The sequence below is a fragment of the Ascaphus truei genome, chromosome 7 (assembly GCF_040206685.1).
Source record: "Ascaphus truei isolate aAscTru1 chromosome 7, aAscTru1.hap1, whole genome shotgun sequence".
NCBI lineage: Eukaryota > Metazoa > Chordata > Amphibia > Anura > Ascaphidae > Ascaphus > Ascaphus truei.
In genome coordinates, this window is record NC_134489.1 from 36,972,419 (window position 1) to 36,996,166 (window position 23,748).

The 23,748-nt window shown below is 48.1% G+C and overlaps 1 protein-coding gene and 1 long non-coding RNA gene across 3 annotated transcripts; one reads left to right on the forward strand and one right to left on the reverse strand.

The window, feature by feature from the left end:
* Positions 1-1,052: 1,052 nt before the first annotated feature.
* Positions 1,053-11,409, reverse strand: GPATCH4 (G-patch domain containing 4). Of its 2 annotated transcripts, none has more exons than XM_075607710.1 (8): positions 11,256-11,409; positions 10,845-10,976; positions 6,396-6,469; positions 5,790-5,882; positions 4,306-4,413; positions 2,934-3,046; positions 2,294-2,344; positions 1,053-1,763 (listed from the first exon to the last, which is right to left on the reverse strand). In XM_075607710.1, the coding sequence occupies exons 2-8, from the start codon at positions 10,921-10,923 to the stop codon at positions 1,274-1,276; spliced, it is 1,008 nt and encodes a 335-aa protein (XP_075463825.1). In that variant the 5' UTR covers positions 10,924-10,976; positions 11,256-11,409; the 3' UTR covers positions 1,053-1,273. The 2 variants fall into 2 exon arrangements, with proteins under 2 accessions (XP_075463825.1, XP_075463826.1); XM_075607711.1 differs by lacking the exon at positions 11,256-11,409 and adding an exon at positions 11,133-11,154.
* Positions 11,410-11,432: 23 nt separating this feature from the next.
* LOC142498989 (uncharacterized) lies at positions 11,433-23,490 on the forward strand. The gene is made up of 3 exons (XR_012802598.1): positions 11,433-11,512; positions 21,465-21,605; positions 22,341-23,490. It is a non-coding gene; the product is annotated as an uncharacterized LOC142498989 (long non-coding RNA).
* The last annotated feature ends 258 nt before the right edge of the window (positions 23,491-23,748 follow it).

Genomic DNA, 23,748 nt, shown 5'->3' on the forward strand with positions numbered 1-23,748 from the left:
GGCGCATGGGTCAGGTTGACGCCCATGCCACTTAGCATACCTGGGCTACACCCATTTCTTGGGGCCACTGTGTCTGGGCTCTGTCTTAAAGGTGTAACTAGCCTGACATCTGCTGTGCATCAGTATGCCAGTACTGTATACATTATGGGCCTCTGGGTCTTGTCATAATTGACACTCTTTTAGACAGGGGGACTCTAAATCTGTGGAAGCCTTTTGAGGCTCCATCATAAAAATAATTACAGCCCTTACAGGCTTGGTCATAAAAATACTGAAGCTCATTCACCCATATCACAGCTGGGGGTCCAAGTAATTCCTGCTTGGACTTACAAAAAAATACCTCCTGCCTTACATTTAAGATCTGCTATCATGTGTTGGTTAGAGGGTATGGCAAGCAAGGCATCTTGTCTTTTACCCTCGCAGACGGAATGGCCTGCACATGGGGAATAAAAATGGCGGGGACAGGGCAACAACAGTAATGCATGGCAAATTAGGTATTAACCCCTTGCTCCCCGTCACAATAGGTGCAACTTTTATTTTAACAGAACAGTCCAAGACGGAGCATTCACAATAATGCACTCACTTGCGAATGAGCATTCCATCAATTATCAGAGGTGCCGCGGTGTGCAGAATCTGTTTAACACAGTAACAAGTTATTAGATTTGTAAACAGGATGACTACCAGAAAAAAAAGTGAATTCCAATAAGTTACTGCGCCATGGTAAAAGGAAGCGAAGAGACCTACGTGTTTTATCAAGGCACCAGCAGGGCGAAACATGGAGGTAGTCTTTTAGCTTCGGCGAAATAAAATAAGTTTATATTGGAGTTCTCTCTTCCATCTCCCTTTGTTAGTCCACCGTGTATGCAAATCTAAATACCCTGTATTGCAAACTGCTGGCAAGACTTTCAATCACGTTTTATTAAACTCTGAAGTTTGTAGTTTCCTGACCAAATGCCAGATAGGTGTCACCTGTAGTTTGAGCTGCTAAAGATTATTATTATTACATAATTCAGACCACATCGTAGAAGTGTCAACAAAACAAAGCCAATGATAAATTTGTATTTAAGTATCTTGTTTATTTTATATACATGTATGTCCTAGTTTACACCACAATCAAAGCTGTTCCTAATGTAAATCCAGTCACTGTAGTTGTTTCTTTGGTGCTAATCACAGGTGCAAAATCTTTCCCTAGCTAGATAACAGAATAAAATCATGGTGGTTTGGAGACTAGATGAACAATGCAGATAAGTGAAGTAAAGCAATCGCAGACAACCCATTAGACCGTTAATTCTGCGGGATGTTTCCTTTCCTTCTTTTTCTTGGACTTCACACAGACGTCTGTGCTCCGTACAGTGCTTTCCACCTGCTCTCCTGGTGAACTGCCCCTGTGCTTTCTCTTGTTTTTACTTTTCTTTTTCACGGTAACTTCCTCCTGATCTCCATTTGGATCCTGCTCCTCCACATTACCTTCATTTTCCATCTCGTCATTGTCTGTCGTTTTGCTCTTTTTCTTCTTCCTCCTCGACCGTAGTGTCTCCTGAGAAATGTCCTTTATTTCTATGCTTTCCAAGTGATCACTTTCTTGCGTCTTCTTTTTCTGCTTCTTCCCAGCTCCCAAATCGGCAACGGATGGTTCATCCTCACCCTCTTTCTGTTTGCAACTTTCACTTTTTTGTTCTTTCTTTACATATTTCGCCAGGAACACTCTCTCTTGTTCTTCAAGCCTGGCAAGCTTAGCACTCATGGTGAAACCATGCCGAGCCCCCCTGCAAAGACAGTTGAAGCATAAGAGGCAGAAAGAAGTTCACTTCATACTAGTGTCCTATTGTAATTATTTGGGTTAACACAAAGTCTGAGTGTCACTGCTGGTTATTGGAATTGCATGCGATTCCTGCTGCTGGCACCGCATCTTCAAATGCTATTTTTGTATCACAGATTTTAAATTGGAGAGTTGTAGCTAACAGCACAACCTCAAAACCTTGGGGGGGGGAAAAGAGAACCAAAGTAACATTGTACAACAAATAAAAAAGGACTTATTGATGTTTAGTTATTGTATAAAGTAACTTCACGGTAACAGGTTACATAGTCTGCTGTTTTCACTAATTTGCTTCACATGTATGCATTGCGGGTCTATTTGGCAGTGACGTTTGTGAACAAAATATGACAGGCAATTACAGAACACAAGGCTTGGGCTATACATACCGTCAGCAAATGGTCAATTTGTATGGTACATATTTTTCAAACTGGCAATACAAGAATTTCCAAAACCGATCGCTTCTGAACAGAGCAAACTTACTTGTGAGCAGTGCGGCCTCCGCAAACTTTAATCAAGTCCTTGTCTGTCAGCCTGCAAGGATATAAAAAAAAATCTTATTACAATGCAACGTGTTGCATGATATAGCGATGTTACTCGCTTCTAAGATTGACAGCATTGCAATATAATCCAAATATCACTGGGTATTTCATAAAATACTAATTCCTATAATATAAATATCAATCCAATCACCCCCTCACCCCACCCCCATATCACAGTCTTGTCTATGTTGTTTAGTAAAAATGTAAATTGTCAATCTATCCCTCAACCACAATACCTACATCACAATGGGAAGCGCAGATGCAGGATTTTGATCAGGAATATTGATGTAGAGCAGCACATTTCATACATTTTATGTTACACTTTATAAAGCATCTTAATAATAAATGAAAAGGCAACAACATGTCAGTGATGAGGTCAGAGTGAGCCAGCAGCACTTTAACACTGCCCAGTGGAAAGAGAATACAGAACGTAATCACTAAGTCTGTGAAGAAATGTAGAGCAAGTGCAGTGTTCACAAAACACCGGCTGGCAAGTTTGTATCCAGGATAAATCAGAGCCAGTGCTGCAGCGCACAGCCAACACGTGAAGCCCGTGCACACCCGTTACCTCTCCCACTTACTTTGTAGCAGAAGATAAATCCAGCTTCTCGTCCTCATCGTCACTGCTATCACTGCTTTCCGAGGAGGAAGCTTCCACCACGGGCTTCTCTCCCCCAGACAGCAGCGTTGCCGACTGAATAGCAGAAGAAAAGAGATTCTATGGCACATGCCGTCTCTTTGGGTTTATTTCTAATACGGGAGGTCTGTGAACCTTCCCCTTAGTTTAAGCTCACTCATCCCACATCTATTTAATCAACATGTCCAAGCACACGTGGAAGTAAGTCGTCCATTGAGAGATTTCAACAATAAGCGTGGGAAGTATATATATATATATATTTTTTTTTCTCTACTATATCAGGACACTTCTGTTTTTTAACCACTGTAACGCTCCTAAATTGTAACCCGTTAGACACCTTATACATATCACGCATCCCGTGCTATTGACTACTTCCCAACTCCAGTTCTCAAGGACCAGGAACAGTGCCGTTTTTAAGGCTATCCTCTTATTAATAGGGACTCAAAGCTTCACAGTTACAAAAAGGAAGAAGAAAACATTTAAGGTTATAAACGAGACCAAACAAGGAAAGATACAATACAGGATGGGTCAGTGCTGTAGCTATTAAATGCCGGGCAGGTTGTGGCTCATTAATTAAATGCCTGGGGAAACAGGTAGGTCCTGAGCCTGTTATTATAGGTTTACAGAGAGGGGGCCTCTCGAACTGTATGAGGCTGTCATTATGGCTGAATTACCTGTGCTCAAGCAGGGGGTATCCTTAAAACCTGCACGGCCAGTGGTCCTTGAGGACGGCAGTTGGAAACTTCTGGACTATAACAATATTTGGTTTCCGCGTTTCTCCATCCAGTGGAGGAAATACAAAAAGGCACCGTGTAGAATTGGTAGTGTAAAAACCTGCTAATAGCGCTACCTTGATGTGCCTCGGCCAGACGCTTGAACTAAAATGACCCATACTTATGAGAAGAAAAACGTAGAAATTAAATAATGCGTCATATTGGATGTGCACTGGCGCTTGTTCGTTTATGGCTTTATTTATAAACGCTGGAAGACTGGGGCAAAAATAAACAAAAAGGTATTGGTTGCATTAGGATTCCTTCTTTTACTAAAATCTGGTGCCGTTTTTTTTTATTGCAGTAGTTTAATAGCCAGGATACACTGACCCCGTGGGACATAATATATCCAGGACATACTTGAAAATGAGAGGTATTACACAATGTATTACTTCTTGGTAATCTTTCTTTATAAATAAATACTAATAAAGCTGCCTAATTGCCCAACCTTGTGTTTCTATGAGACTAGCATCCCACATTTAGTCTTTACCTCTATACCCCGAAACAAAACCTCTCAATGGACACATAGTGATTATGTTGAAGTACCTTAATAAAACGTCCGTATAACATATTGGGGTTGGCGAGCCCTTTTCTAGGCTTCTTGTTTGTTACTGCACCTCCCTCCTCTGTGAGCCTCTTCACCTGAACTCCATCCTGACGAGATGAAAAGAGAAGAGGCTCAATCCTGCTTTTGATGCTGTAACATTGTCTAGGAGTACAATAGCCATTTTCATTTGTTGATGGCTTTTCAACAGTGCACAAGTGGGGAGGGACACACAAAATAAAAAATAAAAAAAAGAACCTTCCCTGAAGCCCTTCGCCATCTTACAAAGTAGTACAGGTTTGATGCATTACCTCACTGTGGTATGTTGTATGTTACAGAGATATCAGGATGCTCCTTAAAAATGAATGGATTGCACTATAAAATACAACTAAAACCTGGATAATAGAAACAAGACTGTTTCTATCCAACCCTCAAATCCTCTGCAAACCCCCTGAATAACTCTCCCGCTGGTAATAATTGTGCTGTGTGTTACAGGTAAGAAGGGACAGTGAATACATACTTAATACTATTTTATTGTCATTCATGTTCATCGAAGCATGGACCAAAAATGAATTTGGTCTATTACGAAAAAAGTGCTTTAAAGAAGCAGTTCAAGCTGTCAACCTTCCCCCCCCCCCCCCCCCCCCTTTTAATATGTGCATCAATACAACCCACACTGATAATGGTATGGTCTTTCTCCCTCCAGCAGAAAAGAGCGGTACATGAGAATTTTACCGCGTAGTGTTAGGACCTGCAAATTGGTCATGCCTTTATGTTGGCTGCAGACATAACGCTTTGGCCAAAGGGTTTAACTAAATGACCCTTACTCATGAGCAGATTAGCACTGAAGTATTGTATTATATGTTGTGTCACTTTGTATGTTGCGCTGGGCCTTTCTTGTTTTTGTTCACATGATGATAAGTAATTAGCTAAGTTGCCGATCGATCCATTCTCCTGTGATCAATCGGCGAAGATTCGGCTTGGGGGTTCACTAAATGGCTGTCAGTGCAGCAGAAGAGGAATAAAGATGCAAAGTTCTGTGGGGAAGATCATGTGACCAGGCAGTTCCTAGATACAATTGGTGCACTGCTAGAGAGAGGGAAGGACTCAAAAGGGGGTTTACCGGAGCCTGTTTCAGAAGAGGAAGGGGATGTGACTTTGTAAGTGGTTGCTATAGAAAAAAAATGTTTGTTACATTATATTACATTAAAAATGTAATTCAGAGTTGTTGTTTTTTTAATGATAAAGTATATTCTCATAGTACAGAACTGATTTATTAAAAAAAACTAAAAACACGTAGGATATTACTTGGTCTGCAGCTTTAATGGGTGAGTTTTGTGCTGTGTCCGTGAGCAATGTTATAATAAAACACCAATTTCATGTTAACAGTACGTCAGAGATTTCACTATGTAGCTCGGGAGAAGTATACACTGACAGCACGGAATCAACACACAGATAACTTTCACTCCTCCCGAGTCGTTCTCACCTGATCGGCTTCAACGCTGATGTTGGAGGCAGTTTTATTAAAGACGTGATCCCACCAGTGAAATGTGAACTGCTCTGCAGAATTATGTCCGATCTACAGGAACATGGTGTAGAATAAGAAAAGAAAACGCAACGGGAGAAAGATAAATGCTTGAGAGAAAGTGGCTAGCGCGGAGTGACAAAGTACAGGCATACCCCGCATTAACGTACACAATGGGTCCAGAGCATGTATGTATGCGAATATGTACTTAAAGTGAAGCCCTACCTTTATTCCACTTATCGATGCATGTTCTGTACTGCAATAGTCATATACGTGCATAACTGATGTAAATAACGCATTTGTAACAGGCTCTATAGTATCCCTGCTTGCGCACAGCTTCGGTACAGGTAGGGAGCCGATATTGCTGTTCATGACGTGCTGACAGGCGCATGCGCGAGCTGCCGTTTGCCTATTGGGCGATATGTCCTTACTCGCGAAAGTACTTAAAGTGAGTGTCCTTAAACTGGGGTATGCCTGTATACTGTATTTTACACCGCTTCAAACTGAGCTTGGGAAATAAAAGACAACAAAATGAAACACGTTTTGACAGAAAAGACTGTTACTTACCCCAGTTTTGTCACATTTCACTTTCACTTTGATGGCTTCTGAAATGCCATTTTCCCTTTTCCCAAGGCCTTTTCCTTAAATGAAGAACAACAAAGCACTGCTTGAAGTGTAACAATAATCTTATGTATACAAAGTTACTGCTGTTAATATATTAAAGCAGAGGTAGCCAACTCCAGTCCTCAACGTCTACCAACAGGTCAGGTTTTCAGGATATCCCTGCTTCAGCACAGGTGGGCAAGTTGAAGATACTGATTGAGCCACCTGTGCTGAAGCAGGGATATCCTGAAAACCTGACCTCCTGGTGGCCCTCGAGGACTGGAGTTTACTAGCCCTATATTAAAGTGTCTAATAGCTTTGAGTATTTGAAGAGTGAGACCTTTGTTCAAAATCCGGTCCAGTTAGGGTGGACACGGAAGCCCCGAACATTAGTAACCATATACACCTGAAAGAGCAGAATCATTCTGCCTGTATTGTGCTACCCTCTATGTCAGGCCTGCACAACACGCGGCCCGTCTGCACTCACTGTGCGGCCCGCGGCAACTTTCTGCTCTACCCCGAGTCCGCTATCACCATCCCCCGCGAGTCCGCTGTCACCATCCCCCGCGAGTCCGCTGTCACCATCCCCCGCGAGCCCGCTGTCACCATCCCCCGCGAGCCCGCTGTCACCATCCCCCGCGAGCCCGCTGTAACCATCCCCCGCGAGCCCGCTGTCACCATCCCCCGCGAGCCCGCTGTCACCATCCCCCGCGAGCCCGCTGTCACCATCCCCCGCGAGCCCGCTGTCACCATCCCCCGCGAGCCCGCTGTCACCATCCCCCGCGAGCCCGCTGTCACCATCCCCCGCGAGCCCGCTCTCCCCCTCGCAGGGTAGCAGCACGCTCTAGCATTGAGGCACTTCCTGCCTGCTGCTTGCAAGAGCGTGCATGCAGTCCTGCCTGCTCTGCCGCCGCCTCCTCCACCGCAAACCAAGGTAGGGTAGGGAAGGGGGGAGGGGTCATGGGGGGGCCGATTTGAAGTGCAGGGGGGGAGAGGGCTGGGAGGTGCAGGGGGGGGAGAGGGCTGGGAGGTGCAGGGGGGGGAGAGGGCTGGGAGGTGCAGGGGGGGGAGAGGGCTGTGAGGTGCAGGGGGGGGAGAGGGCTGGGAGGTGCAGGGGGGGGGGAGAGGGCTGGGAGGTGCAGGGGGGGGAGAGGGCTGGGAGGTGCAGGGGGGGGGAGAGGGCTGTGAGGTGCAGGGGGGGGAGAGGGCTGGGAGGTGCAGGGGGGGGAGAGGGCTGGGAGGTGCAGGGGGGGGAAGAGGGCTGGGAGGTGCAGGGGGGGAGAGGGCTGTGAGGTGCAGGGGGGGAGAGGGCTGTGAGGTGCAGGGGGGGAGAGGGCTGTGAGGTGCAGGGGGGGAGAGGGCTGTGAGGTGCAGGGGGGGAGAGGGCTGTGAGGTGCAGGGGGGGAGAGGGCTGTGAGGTGCAGGGGGGGAGAGGGCTGTGAGGTGCAGGGGGGGAGAGGGCTGGGAGGTGCAGGGGGGGAGAGGGCTGGGAGGTGCAGGGGGGGAGAGGGCTGGGAGGTGCAGGGGGGGAGAGGGCTGAGAGGTGCAGGGGGGAGAGGGCTGAGAGGTGCAGGGGGGAGAGGGCTGAGAGGTGCAGGGGGGGAGAGGGCTGAGAGGTGCAGGGGGGGGAGAGGGCTGGGAGGTGCAGGGGGGGAGAGGGCTGGGAGGTGCAGGGGGGGGAGAGGGCTGGGAGGTGCAGGGGGGGGAGAGGGCTGGGAGGTGCAGGGGGGAGAGGGCTGAGAGGTGCAGGGGGGGAGAGGGCTGGGAAGTGCAGGGGGGGAGAGGGCTGGGAAGTGCAGGGGGGGAGAGGGCTGGGAAGTGCAGGGGGGGAGAGGGCTGGGAGGTGCAGGGGGGGAGAGGGCTGGGAGGAGCAGGGAGGGAGAGTGATGGGAGGTGCAGGGGGGGAGAGTGATGGGAGGTGCAGGGGGGGAGAGTGATGGGAGGTGCAGGGGGGGAGAGTGATGGGCGGTGCAGGGGGGGAGAGTGATGGGCGGTGCAGGGGGGGAGAGTGATGGGCGGTGCAGGGGGGGAGAGTGATGGGCGGTGCAGGGGGGGAGAGTGATGGGCGGTGCAGGGGGGGAGAGTGATGGGCGGTGCAGGGGGGGAGAGTGATGGGCGGTGCAGGGGGGGAGAGTGATGGGCGGTGCAGGGGGGGAGAGTGATGGGCGGTGCAGGGGGGGAGAGTGATGGGCGGTGCAGGGGGGGAGAGTGATGGGCGGTGCAGGGGGGGAGAGTGATGGGCGGTGCAGGGGGGGAGAGTGATGGGCGGTGCAGGGGGGGAGAGTGATGGGCGGTGCAGGGGGGGAGAGTGATGGGCGGTGCAGGGGGGGAGAGTGATGGGCGGTGCAGGGGGGGAGAGTGATGGGCGGTGCAGGGGGGGAGAGTGATGGGCGGTGCAGGGGGGGAGAGTGATGGGCGGTGCAGGGGGGGAGAGTGATGGGCGGTGCAGGGGGGGAGAGTGATGGGCGGTGCAGGGGGGGAGAGTGATGGGCGGTGCAGGGGGGGAGAGTGATGGGCGGTGCAGGGGGGGAGAGTGATGGGCGGTGCAGGGGGGGAGAGTGATGGGCGGTGCAGGGGGGGAGAGTGATGGGCGGTGCAGGGGGGGAGAGTGATGGGCGGTGCAGGGGGGGAGAGTGATGGGAGGTGCAGGGGGGGAGAGTGATGGGAGGTGCAGGGGGGGAGAGTGATGGGAGGTGCAGGGGGGGAGAGTGATGGGAGGTGCAGGGGGGGAGAGTGATGGGAGGTGCAGGGGGGGAGAGTGATGGGAGGTGCAGGGGGGGAGAGTGATGGGAGGTGCAGGGGGGGAGAGTGATGGGAGGTGCAGGGGGGAGAGTGATGGGAGGTGCAGGGGGGAGAGTGATGGGCGGTGCAGGGGGGAGAGTGATGGGCGGTGCAGGGGGGAGAGTGATGGGCGGTGCAGGGGGGAGAGTGATGGGCGGTGCAGGGGGGAGAGTGATGGGCGGTGCAGGGGGGAGAGTGATGGGCGGTGCAGGGGGGAGAGTGATGGGCGGTGCAGGGGGGAGAGTGATGGGCGGTGCAGGGGAGAGAGTGATGGGCGGTGCAGGGGGGAGAGTGATGGGAGGTGCAGGGGGCAGAATGATGGGAGGTGCAGGGGGGGTGGGATGTGAGGTGCAGGGGGGGTGGGATGTGAGGTGCAGGGGGGGTGGGATGTGAGGTGCAGGGGGGGTGGGATGTGAGGTGCAGGGGGGTGGGATGTGAGGTGCAGGGGGGTGGGATGTGAGGTGCAGGGGGGTGGGATGTGAGGTGCAGGGGGGTGGGATGTGAGGTGCAGGGGGTGGGATGTGAGGTGCAGGGGGGTGGGATGTGAGGTGCAGGGGGGTGGGATGTGAGGTGCAGGGGGGTGGGATGTGAGGTGCAGGGGGGTGGGATGTGAGGTGCAGGGGGGTGGGATGTGAGGTGCAGGGGGGGTGGGATGTGTGTGGTATGCACGGGGGTATTGTGTGTTTGATGTGGAGGGGGAGTATTATGTGTGTGGGTGAGGGGGAGAGATGGGGGTACGAGAGATAGGGAGTATCTCAAAGGTTGATAGTGAGGGGTTCTGGGGGAGATATGAGGATGATGATGAAGGGTGCTGGGGGAGATATGGGGATGATGATGAGGGGTGCTGGGGGAGATATGAGGATAATGATGAGGGGTGCTGGGGGAGATATGAGGATAATGATGAGGGGTGCTGGGGGAGATATGAGGATGCTGATGATGAGGTGCTGGAGGAGAGATGCTGATGATGAGATGCTGGAGGAGAGATGATGATGATTTTACCCGTGCGGCCCAATTTTTTTTTCCTTGGAGCAGTTCGGCCCTTCTCACGTTACGAGTTGTGCAGGCCTGCTCTATGTATAGGCAACTCCTAGAATATGCATTAAGCCATGTGTTAATAAAGCTGTCTTTGAAGTGGTTTAATCCAGTTTAAATCCCTGTGTCAGCTCTTTTATAAGAAAGTAACTTCATCTTCCAGTACCTCAGGCACCAACAATATTGTGATCTCTTCAGGTCAGACACTTATTTTGCCTTCAAACATTCTATGTACAGCACCACATACACGGCCTTCTGCTATATAAGAACAAAGTATTATTATATCTAAGAACGTACATGTGGGTAAACTACATACATGTTACATTTGAAGGTAGGGGAAATGGGCTTTATTAACACATTTGGGTTTGACTGCAAAGCAATCTAGTAACCTCACACGATCTAATGACAAGTCCCAAAGGTTTTGTTAATGACTTAATACTAACTCGACTTAAAAACTAACCCAGGCCGGGAAAGATTCCTATGCAAAGAATTATTCCAATAAGGCAGCAGAGATGTCTCCTGAACTGTATTCTGTTATTATTCTATCAGACAGAATTAACTACTTCACTGCCAGAGAGGGCTCTGCAACACAGGGCTCACCTTCTGTCCAGCCATGTTTCTGCAGGTGCTCTTCTGCAAAAGTCATTCCTCGATTCTTCGTCTGGGGCGAATCACTCATGATAGAGCCTTGTGTACTTTACGCAGTGTTTTATCTTGATGACCCAATCCTTCCTGAAAGGCAACCAAAATAAAAAAAGCACACACATTACATGCACATATGCAAAAATAAATATATATATATATGTATATATATATATATATATATATATATACTATAAAATATATAAATAAAAAAATATATACATATGTAATCAAAAAAGTACAAACCATAGTTAGCAATGTAAGGTACAGTATTAATTATATCATGCAATGAATGTAGTAAGTCTTTGAAAGCACAATTATGAAATATGTTACTCCTGGGCATTAAATAATATAGATTCATGTCATCACCTTGTTATTCAAAATCGGAATAATCCTTTGATCAGCAGCTGATAACCCAAAGCATGCACAGCTCCATGGGCAGCGCCATCTTACCAGAAGCAAAGTCAAACTATTGCTACCATAAAGTAAAAGGGGAAGTTGGGGCGAGACACTCTAGATAGACTGGAGCAGCCTCTCTGTGGTAGCAGGAGGTGTTACAATGTATCAGTAGTTTACAACAGAATAATTACACACAGTTTTATGTGTGATATGCTGCATCGATTAAGGTATTTCCATAGGGCGGGGGGTTCTCAACTCCAGTCCTCATGGCCCCCCAACAGGTCAGGTTTTCAGGATGTCCCTGCTTCAGCACAGGTGGCTCAGACGAAGACCAGTCCTCAAGGGCTACCAACAGGTCAGGATTTTAGGATATCGAAGACTGAGCAACTGATTGAGCCACCTGTGCTGAAGCAGGGATATCCTGAAACCGGACCTATTGGGGGGTCTTGAGGACTCCTGCCATAGGGGTTGCTTTGCAGTACCTCAGTCCAGCACAACTAGAGCATCAACAGTGGTACCTACTGTATATTCACAAAATGTAGGCGGGTCTGTAATTCTATTGCAATGTTTGCGAAAAAATAGCAAAGCGCTGTGCATCTGCTGGGCGTTATACAAATAGGCATACATGCACCGTGCAATGGCAGTACAGAGTATTACCGCTTCCACTGGGTGGGACAGTGTATGGATTCCAGGTCCCTCGTGCATTCTGCATCTCACAGTTTGGTGGTATCATTGCTACACTTTAATGGCGATGTGATTCATTTGAATCGCGGGTAATGATTTCCAACCTCCCTGGCACTGAAAATTAGGAAGGGGAATGCAGTTTTTATTTGAAAACAGACAAATGTTGGCATCTCACAGTGAGCTAAAATTCTGTTTAACCCTTGGGGGGAGGGGGTGGTGGCAATCTGCAAAGGCCAGCAACAGGTGAGATTTTCAGGATATTTCTGCTTCAGCACAGGTGGCTCAATCAGTCTTCGACTGAGCCACCTGTGTTGAAGCAGGCATATCCTGAAAACCTCACCTTGTAGTGTTTCTTGAGGACTGGAATTGTCCACCCCTGATCTAGGGGTGCCAAGTATTGAACTAGACTGTCCTGTATTTGGACACTCTGTCCAGTAAAATCTTAGAGCTAATACTGGACATGTGTGTGTATACCGGTATTACCTCTCTGGGCGTGTATGTGTATACCGGTATTACCTCTCTGGGCGTGTATGTGTATACCGGTATTACCTCTCTGAGCGTGTATGTGTATACCGGTATTACCTCTCTGGGCGTGTATGTGTATACCGGTATTACCTCTCTGGGCGTGTATGTGTATACCGGTATTACCTCTCTGGGCGTGTATGTGTATACCGGTATTACCTCTCGGGGCGTGTATGTGTATACCGGTATTACCTCTCTGGGCGTGTGTGTATAGCGGTATTACCTCTCTGGGCGTGTATGTGTATACCGGTATTACCTCTCTGGGCGTGTATGTGTATACCGGTATTACCTCTCGGGGCGTGTATGTATATACCGGTATTACCTCTCTGGGCGTGTATGTGTATACCGGTATTACCTCTCTGGGCGTGTATGTGTATACCGGTATTACCTCTCTGGGCGTGTATGTGTATACCGGTATTACCTCTCTGGGCGTGTATGTATATACCGGTATTACCTCTCTGGGCGTGTATGTGTATACCGGTATTACCTCTCTGGGCGTGTATGTGTATACCGGTATTACCTCTCTGGGCATGTATGTAAATACTGGTATTACCTCTCTGGGCGTGTCTGTGTATACCGGTATTACCTCTCTGGGCGTGTCTGTGTATACCGGTATTACCTCTCTGGGCGTGTATGTGTATACCGGTATTACCTCTCTGGGCGTGTATGTGTATACCGGTGTTACCTCTCTGGGTGTGTGTGTGTATACCGGTATTACCTCTCTGGGCGTGTATGTGTATACCGGTATTACCTCTCTGGGCATGTATGTGTATACCGGTATTACCTCTCTGGGCGTGTATGTGTATACCGGTATTACCTCTCTGGGCGTGTATGTGTATACCGGTATTACCTCTCTGGGCGTGTATGTGTATACCGGTATTACCTCTCTGGGCGTGTATGTGTATACCGGTATTACCTCTCGGGGCGTGTATGTATATACCGGTATTACCTCTCTGGGCGTGTATGTGTATACCGGTATTACCTCTCTGGGCGTGTATGTGTATACCGGTATTACCTCTCTGGGCGTGTATGTATATACCGGTATTACCTCTCTGGGCGTGTATGTATATACCGGTATTACCTCTCTGGGCGTGTATGTGTATACCGGTATTACCTCTCTGGGCGTGTATGTGTATACCGGTATTACCTCTCTGGGCGTGTATGTGTATACCGGTATTACCTCTCTGGGCATGTATGTAAATACTGGTATTACCTCTCTGGGCGTGTCTGTGTATACCGGTATTACCTCTCTGGGCGTGTCTGTGTATACCGGTATTACCTCTCTGGGCGTGTATGTGTATACCGGTATTACCTCTCTGGGCGTGTATGTGTATACCGGTGTTACCTCTCTGGGTGTGTGTGTGTATACCGGTATTACCTCTCTGGGTGTGTATGTGTATACCGGTATTACTTCTCTTGGCGTGTATGTGTATACCAGTATTACCTCTCTGGGTGTGTATGTGTATACCGGTATTACCTCTCTGGGCGTGTATGTATATACCGGTATTACCTCTCTGGGCGTGTATGTGTATACCGGTATTACCTCTCTGGGCGTGTACGTGTATACCGGTATTACCTCTCTGGGCGTGTATGTATATACCGGTATTACCTCTCTGGGCGTGTATGTGTATACCGGTATTACCTCTCTGGGCGTGTATGTGTATACCGGTATTACCTCTCTGGGCGTGTATGTGTATACCGGTATTACCTCTCTGGGCGTGTATGTGTATACCGGTATTACCTCTCTGGGCGTGTATGTGTATACCGGTATTACCTCTCTGGGCGTGTATGTGTATACCTGTATTACCTCTCTGGGCGTGTATGTGTATACCTGTATTACCTCTCTGGGCATGTATGTAAATACTGGTATTACCTCTCTGGGTGTGTATGTATATACCGGTATTACCTCTCTGGGTGTGTATGTATATACCGGTATTACCTCTCTGGGTGTGTATGTATATACCGGTATTACATCTCTGGGCGTGTATGTGTATACCGGTATTACCTCTCTGGGTGTGTATGTATATACCGGTATTACCTCTCTGGGTGTGTATGTATATACCGGTATTACCTCTCTGGGCGTGTATGTATATACCGGTATTACCTCTCTGGGCGTGTATGTGTATACCGGTATTACCTCTCTGGGCGTGTATGTGTATACCGGTATTACCTCTCTGGGCGTGTATGTGTATACTGGTATTACCTCTCTGGACATAGTGATCTGACCGGCTTTGGGGCCGTGGGATTTCCCCGAGCAGGGCTGTTGCTATGGGGCCGGGCAGCTTCCTCCCTCCTGATTGGCTGCTGCTGGGCAATGCAGCCAATCAGGAGGAGGTGTCAGGAGCCTGGGGGTGGGGCCAAGGAGAGGAGGAAACACCATGGAGAAGCCACCTGGCATCCCTAGTTTAACCCCTTGGTGAGCAACAGATAGCGCTAGTAGCCGGCTCTCCCTCTCTTGCCCCAAATTGTAGCTTCTTCCCACCCCCTCAGCTGCTTAATGACAGTGTGCTGATAAATGCTGCACCTCTCCTGCGCTAATCACTAGTTCCATTTGTAAGAAGAGGAGTGGGACAGTGTTCACCAGAGCGCCGGCATTAAGCAATTGACTGACGCTTCTACCTACCGGTGCAACATCTTCTCTGCCTGTGCCATATATATATATATATATATATATATATATATATATATATACATACATATATATATATATATATATATATATATATATATATACATATATACATAGTTACATACATACACACATATATATATAACAAAAAGAAGCGCAAACTCCACAGCGTGTAACTGTATAAAAAATATGTCAAATTTATTAAAACAATGATCCCAAGGAAATGCACTTACAGGATCCTTTAAAAACACATGTGTGGGAGAGAAATCTCTGTGGGAGTCAAACGGCATGGACGGAGAGATCTACAGTGGGGGTATTGCACCTGGACATCAAATGGATGCAGCATACAGCTAATGCCTCAAGCGCCCCAGCTCCTCTCAGTGCTTCACTGGCACTTCTTGTGTGTGTAGTAGAGCCCCAGTAGCGAGGGATTCAGCCGGCTGCAGCTGCACGGATTTGCAAGGCACCTCTCTCCAGTCCGATTGCGATGATATATATATATATTGCAGGGATGGGGGCAACTTCAGTCCTCAAGGGCCACCAACAGGTCAGGTTTTCAGGACATCCCTGCTTCAGCACAGTAGGTGCAGTCTTTTGTCTGAGCCATTGTTTGAGCCACCAGTGCTGAAGCAGAAACTGATTGAGCCACCCGTGCTGAAGCAGAGAAATTCTGAAAACCTGACCTGTTGCTGGCCCTTGAGGACTGGAGTTGGCCTCACTGCTGTATATCTTACTTTGCGTTGACATGATACGTAAACACTGTAATTTTTATACTGTTACAGCATAATACAAAGCACCAATACCTACAAGTTATTACTTCAACCTCCCTACATTTTTTTATTGTAACACTGTTTTATTATATTCGGTTAACCACCGAGGGCAGAAATGCAGGACTTTGCAGTCCCCCCTGGCAGAGAAGGGGTTACGATGTATAGTTTTAATTGAAATGAATAACAAATATTTAGCAGGCCACCTACGTGATCTAATTAAGTCGCCCTTTCAATAAATAGCAGCATTTGATCTTAATGAGATAATTAGGTACTCTGAGGACAGTGGCCAAACTGCGGCGTCACAGCAGGAAGGAGACGTGATCTAAACGACAACACACACCAGTGAAATCATTACCATGGTGATAGATTCCAAGCACAGAGCAGTAATGTCAGCGAGTCAGGGAACGCTCTCCCCTTACAGCACGTCCCATACGTTTTATATATATGTATGTATATATACACATGAAATTCAGTCAGCACACTGTAATTGAAGATGTAGTAATAGCAGATGCTAGTCCCATAGAGAGTAAATATGATACGAACCAATCCAAAGACCAGTAAAGAGACAGCAGACCGCTCGGGGTTAATCCAAAAGTCTATATTCACAACATGAAATACACGTAAGCCAACGTTTCGGTCCCACAGAGAGACCTTCCTCAGGGCCCTGAGGAAGGTCTCTCTGTGGGACCGAAACGTTGGCTTACGTGTATTTCATGTTGTGAATATAGACTTTTGGATTAACCCCGAGCGGTCTGCTGTCTCTTTACTGGTCTTTGGATTGGTTCGTATCATGTATGTATATATATATATATATATATATATATATATATACAGCTCAACCCCGTTATAACGCGATCCGTTACAACGCGAATCCGCCTATAACGCGATGCAAGCGTGCCTCCCGATTTTCGTATTTATGAATACTTTACAACACGATTATTGGTATCTTAAATACTTTATTGTACAATGCATACAATTGTACATTATGCCTAACGCGATTCGCTTATAGCGCGATGTTATTCTTTGGACCCCAAGCACAGCGTTATAAGGGGGTTGAGCTGTATATATATATATATATATATATATATATATATATATATATATATATATACATAGCAAATGGAAATATTACTGTGTGACAGGTTTGCAGCCCCGCCTTTCACTCACCATTATCACCCAGCACACAGTACTTAACTGCAGCAAGGGATTCTGGGAAATTACATGCAAATGAGCACACAGTGCCACCTTTTGCTTGAAATCCATTTTGACATGGACCCCTATAAGCTTATGCTTGCTGCATTGCACAGCTTTTCAGCACAGCCTGGGTTAAGATGCATAGCCAGTAAACCCACCCACAGACAGCTATGTCGACCATATCATATACCATGTTCCCAGTCAGTTTGGAAACGCATGAGTAAAGACTAATAGGGTTGTTGTTCACAATTGCAATAGTTTTTCCAAACAGCACTAATTATTTATACAGTGGTGGGGATCAGCACGCATAATATAAATAGCAGGAGACCCAAAGAGACCCCTAAATCCCTTCATATATATGACCAAAACATAAAATAAGGGAACACACACTCAAAAAGAGGGGGCCCCCTTCATTTAATATTCATTTTTGGTACTTACACACCCCCTCCCCCCATTTTTTTTTACATTTAAAAGTATTTACAGTATGTTATTTGAATTTTTATCATGTTCCTGTGTATCACAGACCCAGTACGGTCTTACTCCCTCCAGCAAAAAAGAGAGGTGCATGAGAATTGTACCAGGTAGTGTTAGGAACTGCATACTGGTCATGCCGTGACGTGGCTGCATACTGGTCATGCCGTGACGTGGCTGCATACTGGTCATGCCGTGACGTGGCTGCATACTGGTCATGCCGTGACGTGGCTGCATACTGGTCATGCCGTGACGTGGCTGCATACTGGTCATGCCGTGACGTGGCTGCATACCGGTCATGCCGCGACGTGGCTGCATACTGGTCATGCCGTGACGTGGCTGCATACCGGTCATGCCGTGACGTGGCTGCATACTGGTCATGCCGTGACGTGGCTGCATACTGGTCATGCCGTGACGTGGCTGCATACTGGTCATGCCGTGACGTGGCTGCATACTGGTCATGCCGTGACGTGGCTGCATACTGGTCATGCCGTGACGTGGCTGCATACTGGTCATGCCGTGACGTGGCTGCATACTGGTCATGCCGTGACGTGGCTGCATACTGGTCATGCCGTGACGTGGCTGCAGGCTTATAACGCTTTGGCCAAAGGGTTTAACTAAATGACCCTAACTCATGAGCAGATTAGCACTGAGGTGTAGGCGCTGGGCCTTTCTGTTTTTGATTATTAGAATTTATATTTCGAAAGTCTTATATTTGCAAAGGGACGTGATGGATCCTGTTAACGTGGAAATGTTGCTTCCAGAAACATATTGTACGTCTCTAATCTTCCGAAACCCTCAATCATTTTGCTGGGAATCCTAAACAAGACTCTGGCCCCATGTATCGGAGGGGAGTGCTTCTGTTCTCCAGCACGGGGAATTAGCTTCACGACGGGCACGTGTATTGGAATCGGACGTTTTTCGCCGACCAAGTTGGTGCCAGGGACCAGTCACCTCTGCCGATTTCGCCAATAAGGTTAGTTAATTTAGCGGTTAGGTTAGGGGGTTAAGGATAGGGGTTTTAGGGTATGGGGATCAGGTTTTTCAGGTAGGGAATTAGGGAAGGGGATAAGGTTTTTAGGGTAGGGACTTAGGGTAAGGGGATAGGGTTTTTAGGGTAGGGAATTAGGGTAAGGGGGTAGGGAATTAGGGTAAGGGGACAAGGTTTTTAGGATAAGGACTTAGGGTAAGGGGATAAGGTTTTTAGGGTAGGGAATTAGGGTAAGGGGATAAGGTTTTTAGGGTAGGGAATTAGGGAAGGGGATAAGGTTTTTAGGGTAGGGAATTAGGGTAAGGGGATAAGGTTTTTAGGGTAGGGAATTAGGATAAGGGGATACGTTTTTTAGGGTAGGAAATTAGGGTAAGGGGATAAGGTTTTTAGGGTAGGGAATTAGGGTAAGGGGACAAGGTTTTTAGGGTAGGAAATTAGGATAAGGGGATAAGGTTTTTGGAAAAGGACTTAGGGTAAGGGGACAAGGTTTTTAGGATAGAGAATTAGGGTAAGGGGATACGTTTTTTTAGGGTAGGGAATTAGGTTAAGGGCATAAGGTTTTTAGTGTAGCGTTAGTATAAGGGGTTAAGATTAGGAGATTTTTAGGGTACGGCGAGGGGCTAACTTTGGCGGCAAAACACCTGGCGGAGAGATGACTCGGCGGCGAGGTGAGTAGTGGCAAAACGGCCGTGGCCAAATGTCCTAGCCCGATGTATATTGAGATAATTCCCCTGCTTTTCCATGTGGGTGCCACCTGCTGATCTAGGGCATACGAATGGTTACAGGAGAAGGTAACAGACACATGGACACATTACAATAAGGGGTCTAAACCAGCGTTGTGTGAGCGGTTTACACCATAGACCTTGCATTATTATTTCAGCCAATAACCATATCCCCCATTGAACATGTCACTGCCATCAGTCCCACACGAGAAAGCACCTTCACACATCACTTCTGCATCAACATTATCATTTTCTGCCCGAGCCTTTGTCATGATAAACTGTTTAAATGCACCTAATCAATAGGACGAGCTGTCACACTCCGAAGGGATTTTAAAAGCGCCATCAAAATGCGCGTTCTGCCGGTTACTTAATAGCACACTTCATTAGGCCGAATCTATGCCGCTGTATAAAAAAAGGGTCATTTTAATTATAATAATCATCGCAATTGCTTTTATTAGTATCTAGTGCCTGAGCGTGACCCAGTTATCTCTCTGCTTATTGATTTCTGCGTTTCTTTATTTAACCCCGTTGAGTGCTGGACGGAACAGCCCCACCAAGCAGTCCCGTTGGAACAGTAGGGCAGAGCACATCGCCATCATGATTATTAGTAGTGTTATTGGGAAATGATGAACGGAGTGAAGTTATTTTTTTTTATTTTTAAACCGATCAAATAGTCTTAATAATAAATAGATTAGTCCGAAATAAAACAAAAATCACTATTACAAATGACAGGGAAGTCCCTCTTTTTACCCATATTTTTGGTGTATTGGTTTTTTGTCTTGTCCGGGTTCCCCCTTAGTATATTTGGTCATATGTTCCGAGTCAACGCTTTGATTCTTATTTGCTGTATTGTCACAATCCCCCCCCCCCCGCCCGGCCCCCCCAAAAGTGACAGAGAAGACGTTACATGGGGGAGTTATTTCCCTCCCTTGCAACTCCAAGAGCATTTGCTAAGTGGGACCGCTCCCGGCATTGTCATTTTCTTCATTAGAAGGATATTTAGGGAGCTGGACATGTGCAGAGATACCGGGTATCATTATACAATGCAGCATATCTGTTTGCATTGTAGCCACTTTCCCTTAGAGCAGGGGGGGGGAGCGAGGTTCTCTGCGGGGGGCGCGGGGGTTACAGGCCCCCCCCCCCGCGCGCTTCCCGAAGGCATTTAAATTAAATACCGGGGGAGCGGTGAAGGCCTCTGTAACTTCACTTACCTTGGCTCAGGCGGCTTCTGGAGACGCGTTGCCATGGCAATGTGACGTCGTGATGTCAGAATGCCGGAGCCAAGGTAAGGGTGGGGGGGGAGAGAAGGCAGGGGGCGCAGGGGGAAAAGATTACGCACCCCTGCCTTAGAGCATGGGTGGGCAACTTCAGTTCTCCAGGGCCACCAACAGGTCAGGTTTTCAGGATATCCCTGCTTCAGCACAGGTGGCTCAATCAGTGGCTCAGTCTTCGACCGGGTATCATTACACAATGTAGCATATCTGTTTGCATTGTAGCCACTTTCCCTTAGAGCAGGGGGGGGAGCGAGGTTCTCTGCGGGGGGCGCAGGGGGTTACAGCCCCCCCCCCCCCCCCGCGCGCTTCCCGAAGGCATTTAAATGAAATACCAGGGGAGCAGCGAAGGCCTCTGTAACTTCACTTACCTTGGCTCACACAGTTTCTGGAGACGCGTTGCCATGGCAATGTGACGTCAGAACGTCTTCGACTGAGCCACTGATTGAGCCACTTGTGCTGAAGCAGGGATAACCTGAAACCCTGTTGGTGGCCTTAGAGGACTGGAGTTGCCTCCTCTGCCTTAGAAGATACTTCTAATGCTGTTGTATAAAAGTAACAGTGGGAGCGGACGGACGGCAGCATCCCACGTCTACCAATTAAAAGGCAAAACATGTCTCTCGGGCTCCCATGTGATCTCCCCATTATCACAAAGACAAAACATGTTGTTTTTGTGTGTACGATAAGCCTGAGCACATCTCCTGGAGAGCCAGAGAGAAGGCTTTCTGTCTCCATAGAGATAGGAGCCCCGCACGACCCCAAACCTGCGTGTTTCACGTCGCGCGGTGCCAGCGTTATCTTTTCTGTATGGTTTTCATTGCCTATGTGTTGAGCTTTACGCTGAGGTTTCTAACGCCCCGGGGCGGTGACTCCTTAACTGCCCCTTATTTGAAATGTGTACCCCCCCCCCTCTGTTCTGTAACAGGATCTTCGCACGGGCGGTATCTGGAGGCCGGTCGGTGACATTTGGTCACGGTCGTTTCGCTGCAAACAAATGGCCGCCGACGCTTTGCCACGACTCATCCCGTTGCCGGTACCTGTCGCTGCCAGCTGCTTCACCGCCAAGGTAAGTGGGTAAAAACGCCCTACCCCAAGCGCTTACCCTAAAACCTCCTACCCTAATCCCTTACCCTAAGCCTAACCCCCTACCCTAGGTGCTTACCCTAACCCCCTACCCTAATACCCCCTACCCTAAGCCTTTACCCTAATACCCCCTACCCTAAGCCTTTACCCTAATACCCCCTATCCTAATCCTTTACCCTAATACCCCCTACCCTAAGCCCTTACCCTAATACCCCCTACCCTAAGCCTTACCCTAACACTCTACCCTAACCCCCTACCCTAAGCCCTTACCCTAATACCCCCTACCATAAGCTTTTACCCTAAAGCCCCCTACTCTAACCCCTTACCCTAAAACTCCTTACCCTAAGCCCTTCCCTAAACCCCCTACCCTAAGCCCGTTCCCTCAACACCCTACCCTAACCCTTTACCCTAAACTCCCTACCCTAACCCTTTACCCTAAACCCCCTACCCTAAGCCCTTACCTTAAACCCCTTATCCTAAGTCCTACCCAAACCCCCTACCCTAAGCCCTTACCCCCTACCCTAAGTCCTACCCTAACCTCTACCCTAAGCCCTTACCTTAACCCCCTACCCTAAGTCCTACCCTAACCTCTACCCTAAGCCCTTACCTTAACCCCCTACCCTAAGTCCTACCCTAACCCCCTACCCTAAGCCCTTACCCTAGGTCCTAACCTAACACCCTACCCTAAGTCCTTACCCTAACCTAAAATTTACCTTAGAAGCAGGTGACGGTTCCAGCGGTGGATCGGCTGTGGTGGAGGGTATGTGTGCGGCAGAACGCCAGCGGTTATTTGGTCGCGGCAAAACAGCTACAACAAAATGTCCCATTCAGTGTGCAGGCCCCCTCCTAAACCTTCCTGGGTCTGTCTCAGGTACGAGAACGTGCCTCTGACAATCCCTGCTGCCTGCGGGGATCGAAGAACATGGTACATAGCATCAGATGAAGCGTTCATTGTAGTCCGATGATGTCACTGCCCTCACTCAGACTAAAGAACCATTAAACATGGAGGGCGGGACAGGCAGGTTATTCTGGGGGAGGGAATCTTAACCACAGTGGCAATCCTTCCATCTAAAATCGTTTAGAAGTCAGTAGATTCTTGGATACCAGTTCGGGTCACGCCTGTAATTAGCTGCTCTTCTTTATCGGGTGGCTCACAGTTCATTTTCGTTGGGATTGCACAAAGCGTTTTTAAATGAGCCTGGATTTTCCATTCCGAACATGTGAAGATATCGCTCCCCTCTGTCGTGTTGTGACTGCAACTCACGGAACCCACTTGTTCTGCTCACGTCCGCTAATATCTCAAGGGTATTTGATCTGCCCAGCTCTCGCAGGCAGCAAACTACAAACAGCTCACATGAAAAAGAAGCCGGTTGATCTTCAGAGCGGAAATGACTTTATATGAGTCTGGAAATCCACTGCGGCAAACCAGGCCGCATCTCACTAAAGCAGCGCGTCTTCCAAACGGCCTGGCAATTCATTAGTAAAAGGAATCATTTAGTTGCATCTTTTGAGTAAACAATTATTTAAGCCTGCTAACCCCACAAGGTAAACTCCACTGTAGCAGGTAACCTACTAACCTACACTAAAAGCATAATATGTTTTATTGTTTGTGGCTTCTGTCAGTTGTAACTGCACTGAATCACTAATAGCAGTTTCTTCATTCAGTTAACCATTTAGGCACGTACACAAGTTCAGTCCACCAGACAATAAGCACACACAGCACACTGACAGACACTGAGGCACACACAGCATACTAACAGACACTGAGGCACACACAGCACACTGACAGACCCTGGGGCACACACAGCACACTGACACACACTGAAGCACACACAGCACACTAACAGACACTGAGTCACAAGCAGCACACTAACAGACACTGAGGCACAAGGAGCACACTAACAGACACTGAGGCACACAGAGCACACTAACAGACACTGAGGCACACAGAGCACACTAACAGACACTGAGGCACATACAGCACACTGACAGACACTGAGGCACACACAGCACACTGACACATACTGAAGCACACACAGCACACTGACACACACTGAGGCACACTGACAGACACTGAGGCACACAGAGCACACTAACAGACACTGAGGCACACAGAGCACACTAAC

What these genes read in the sequence shown, in the direction of transcription:
- GPATCH4 (XM_075607710.1), bottom strand. Translation starts at nt 10,923, where the DNA reads ATGAGTGATTCGCCCCAGACGAAGAATCGAGGAATGACTTTTGCAGAA. An exon ending in TGAAATGTGACAAAACTGGG is followed by an intron (nt 5,883 to 6,395) that starts GTAAGTAACAGT and finishes ATGTTCCTGTAG; the next exon opens with ATCGGACATAATTCTGCAGA. An exon ending in TATACGGACGTTTTATTAAG is followed by an intron (nt 3,047 to 4,305) that starts GTACTTCAACAT and finishes TCTGCTATTCAG; the next exon opens with TCGGCAACGCTGCTGTCTGG.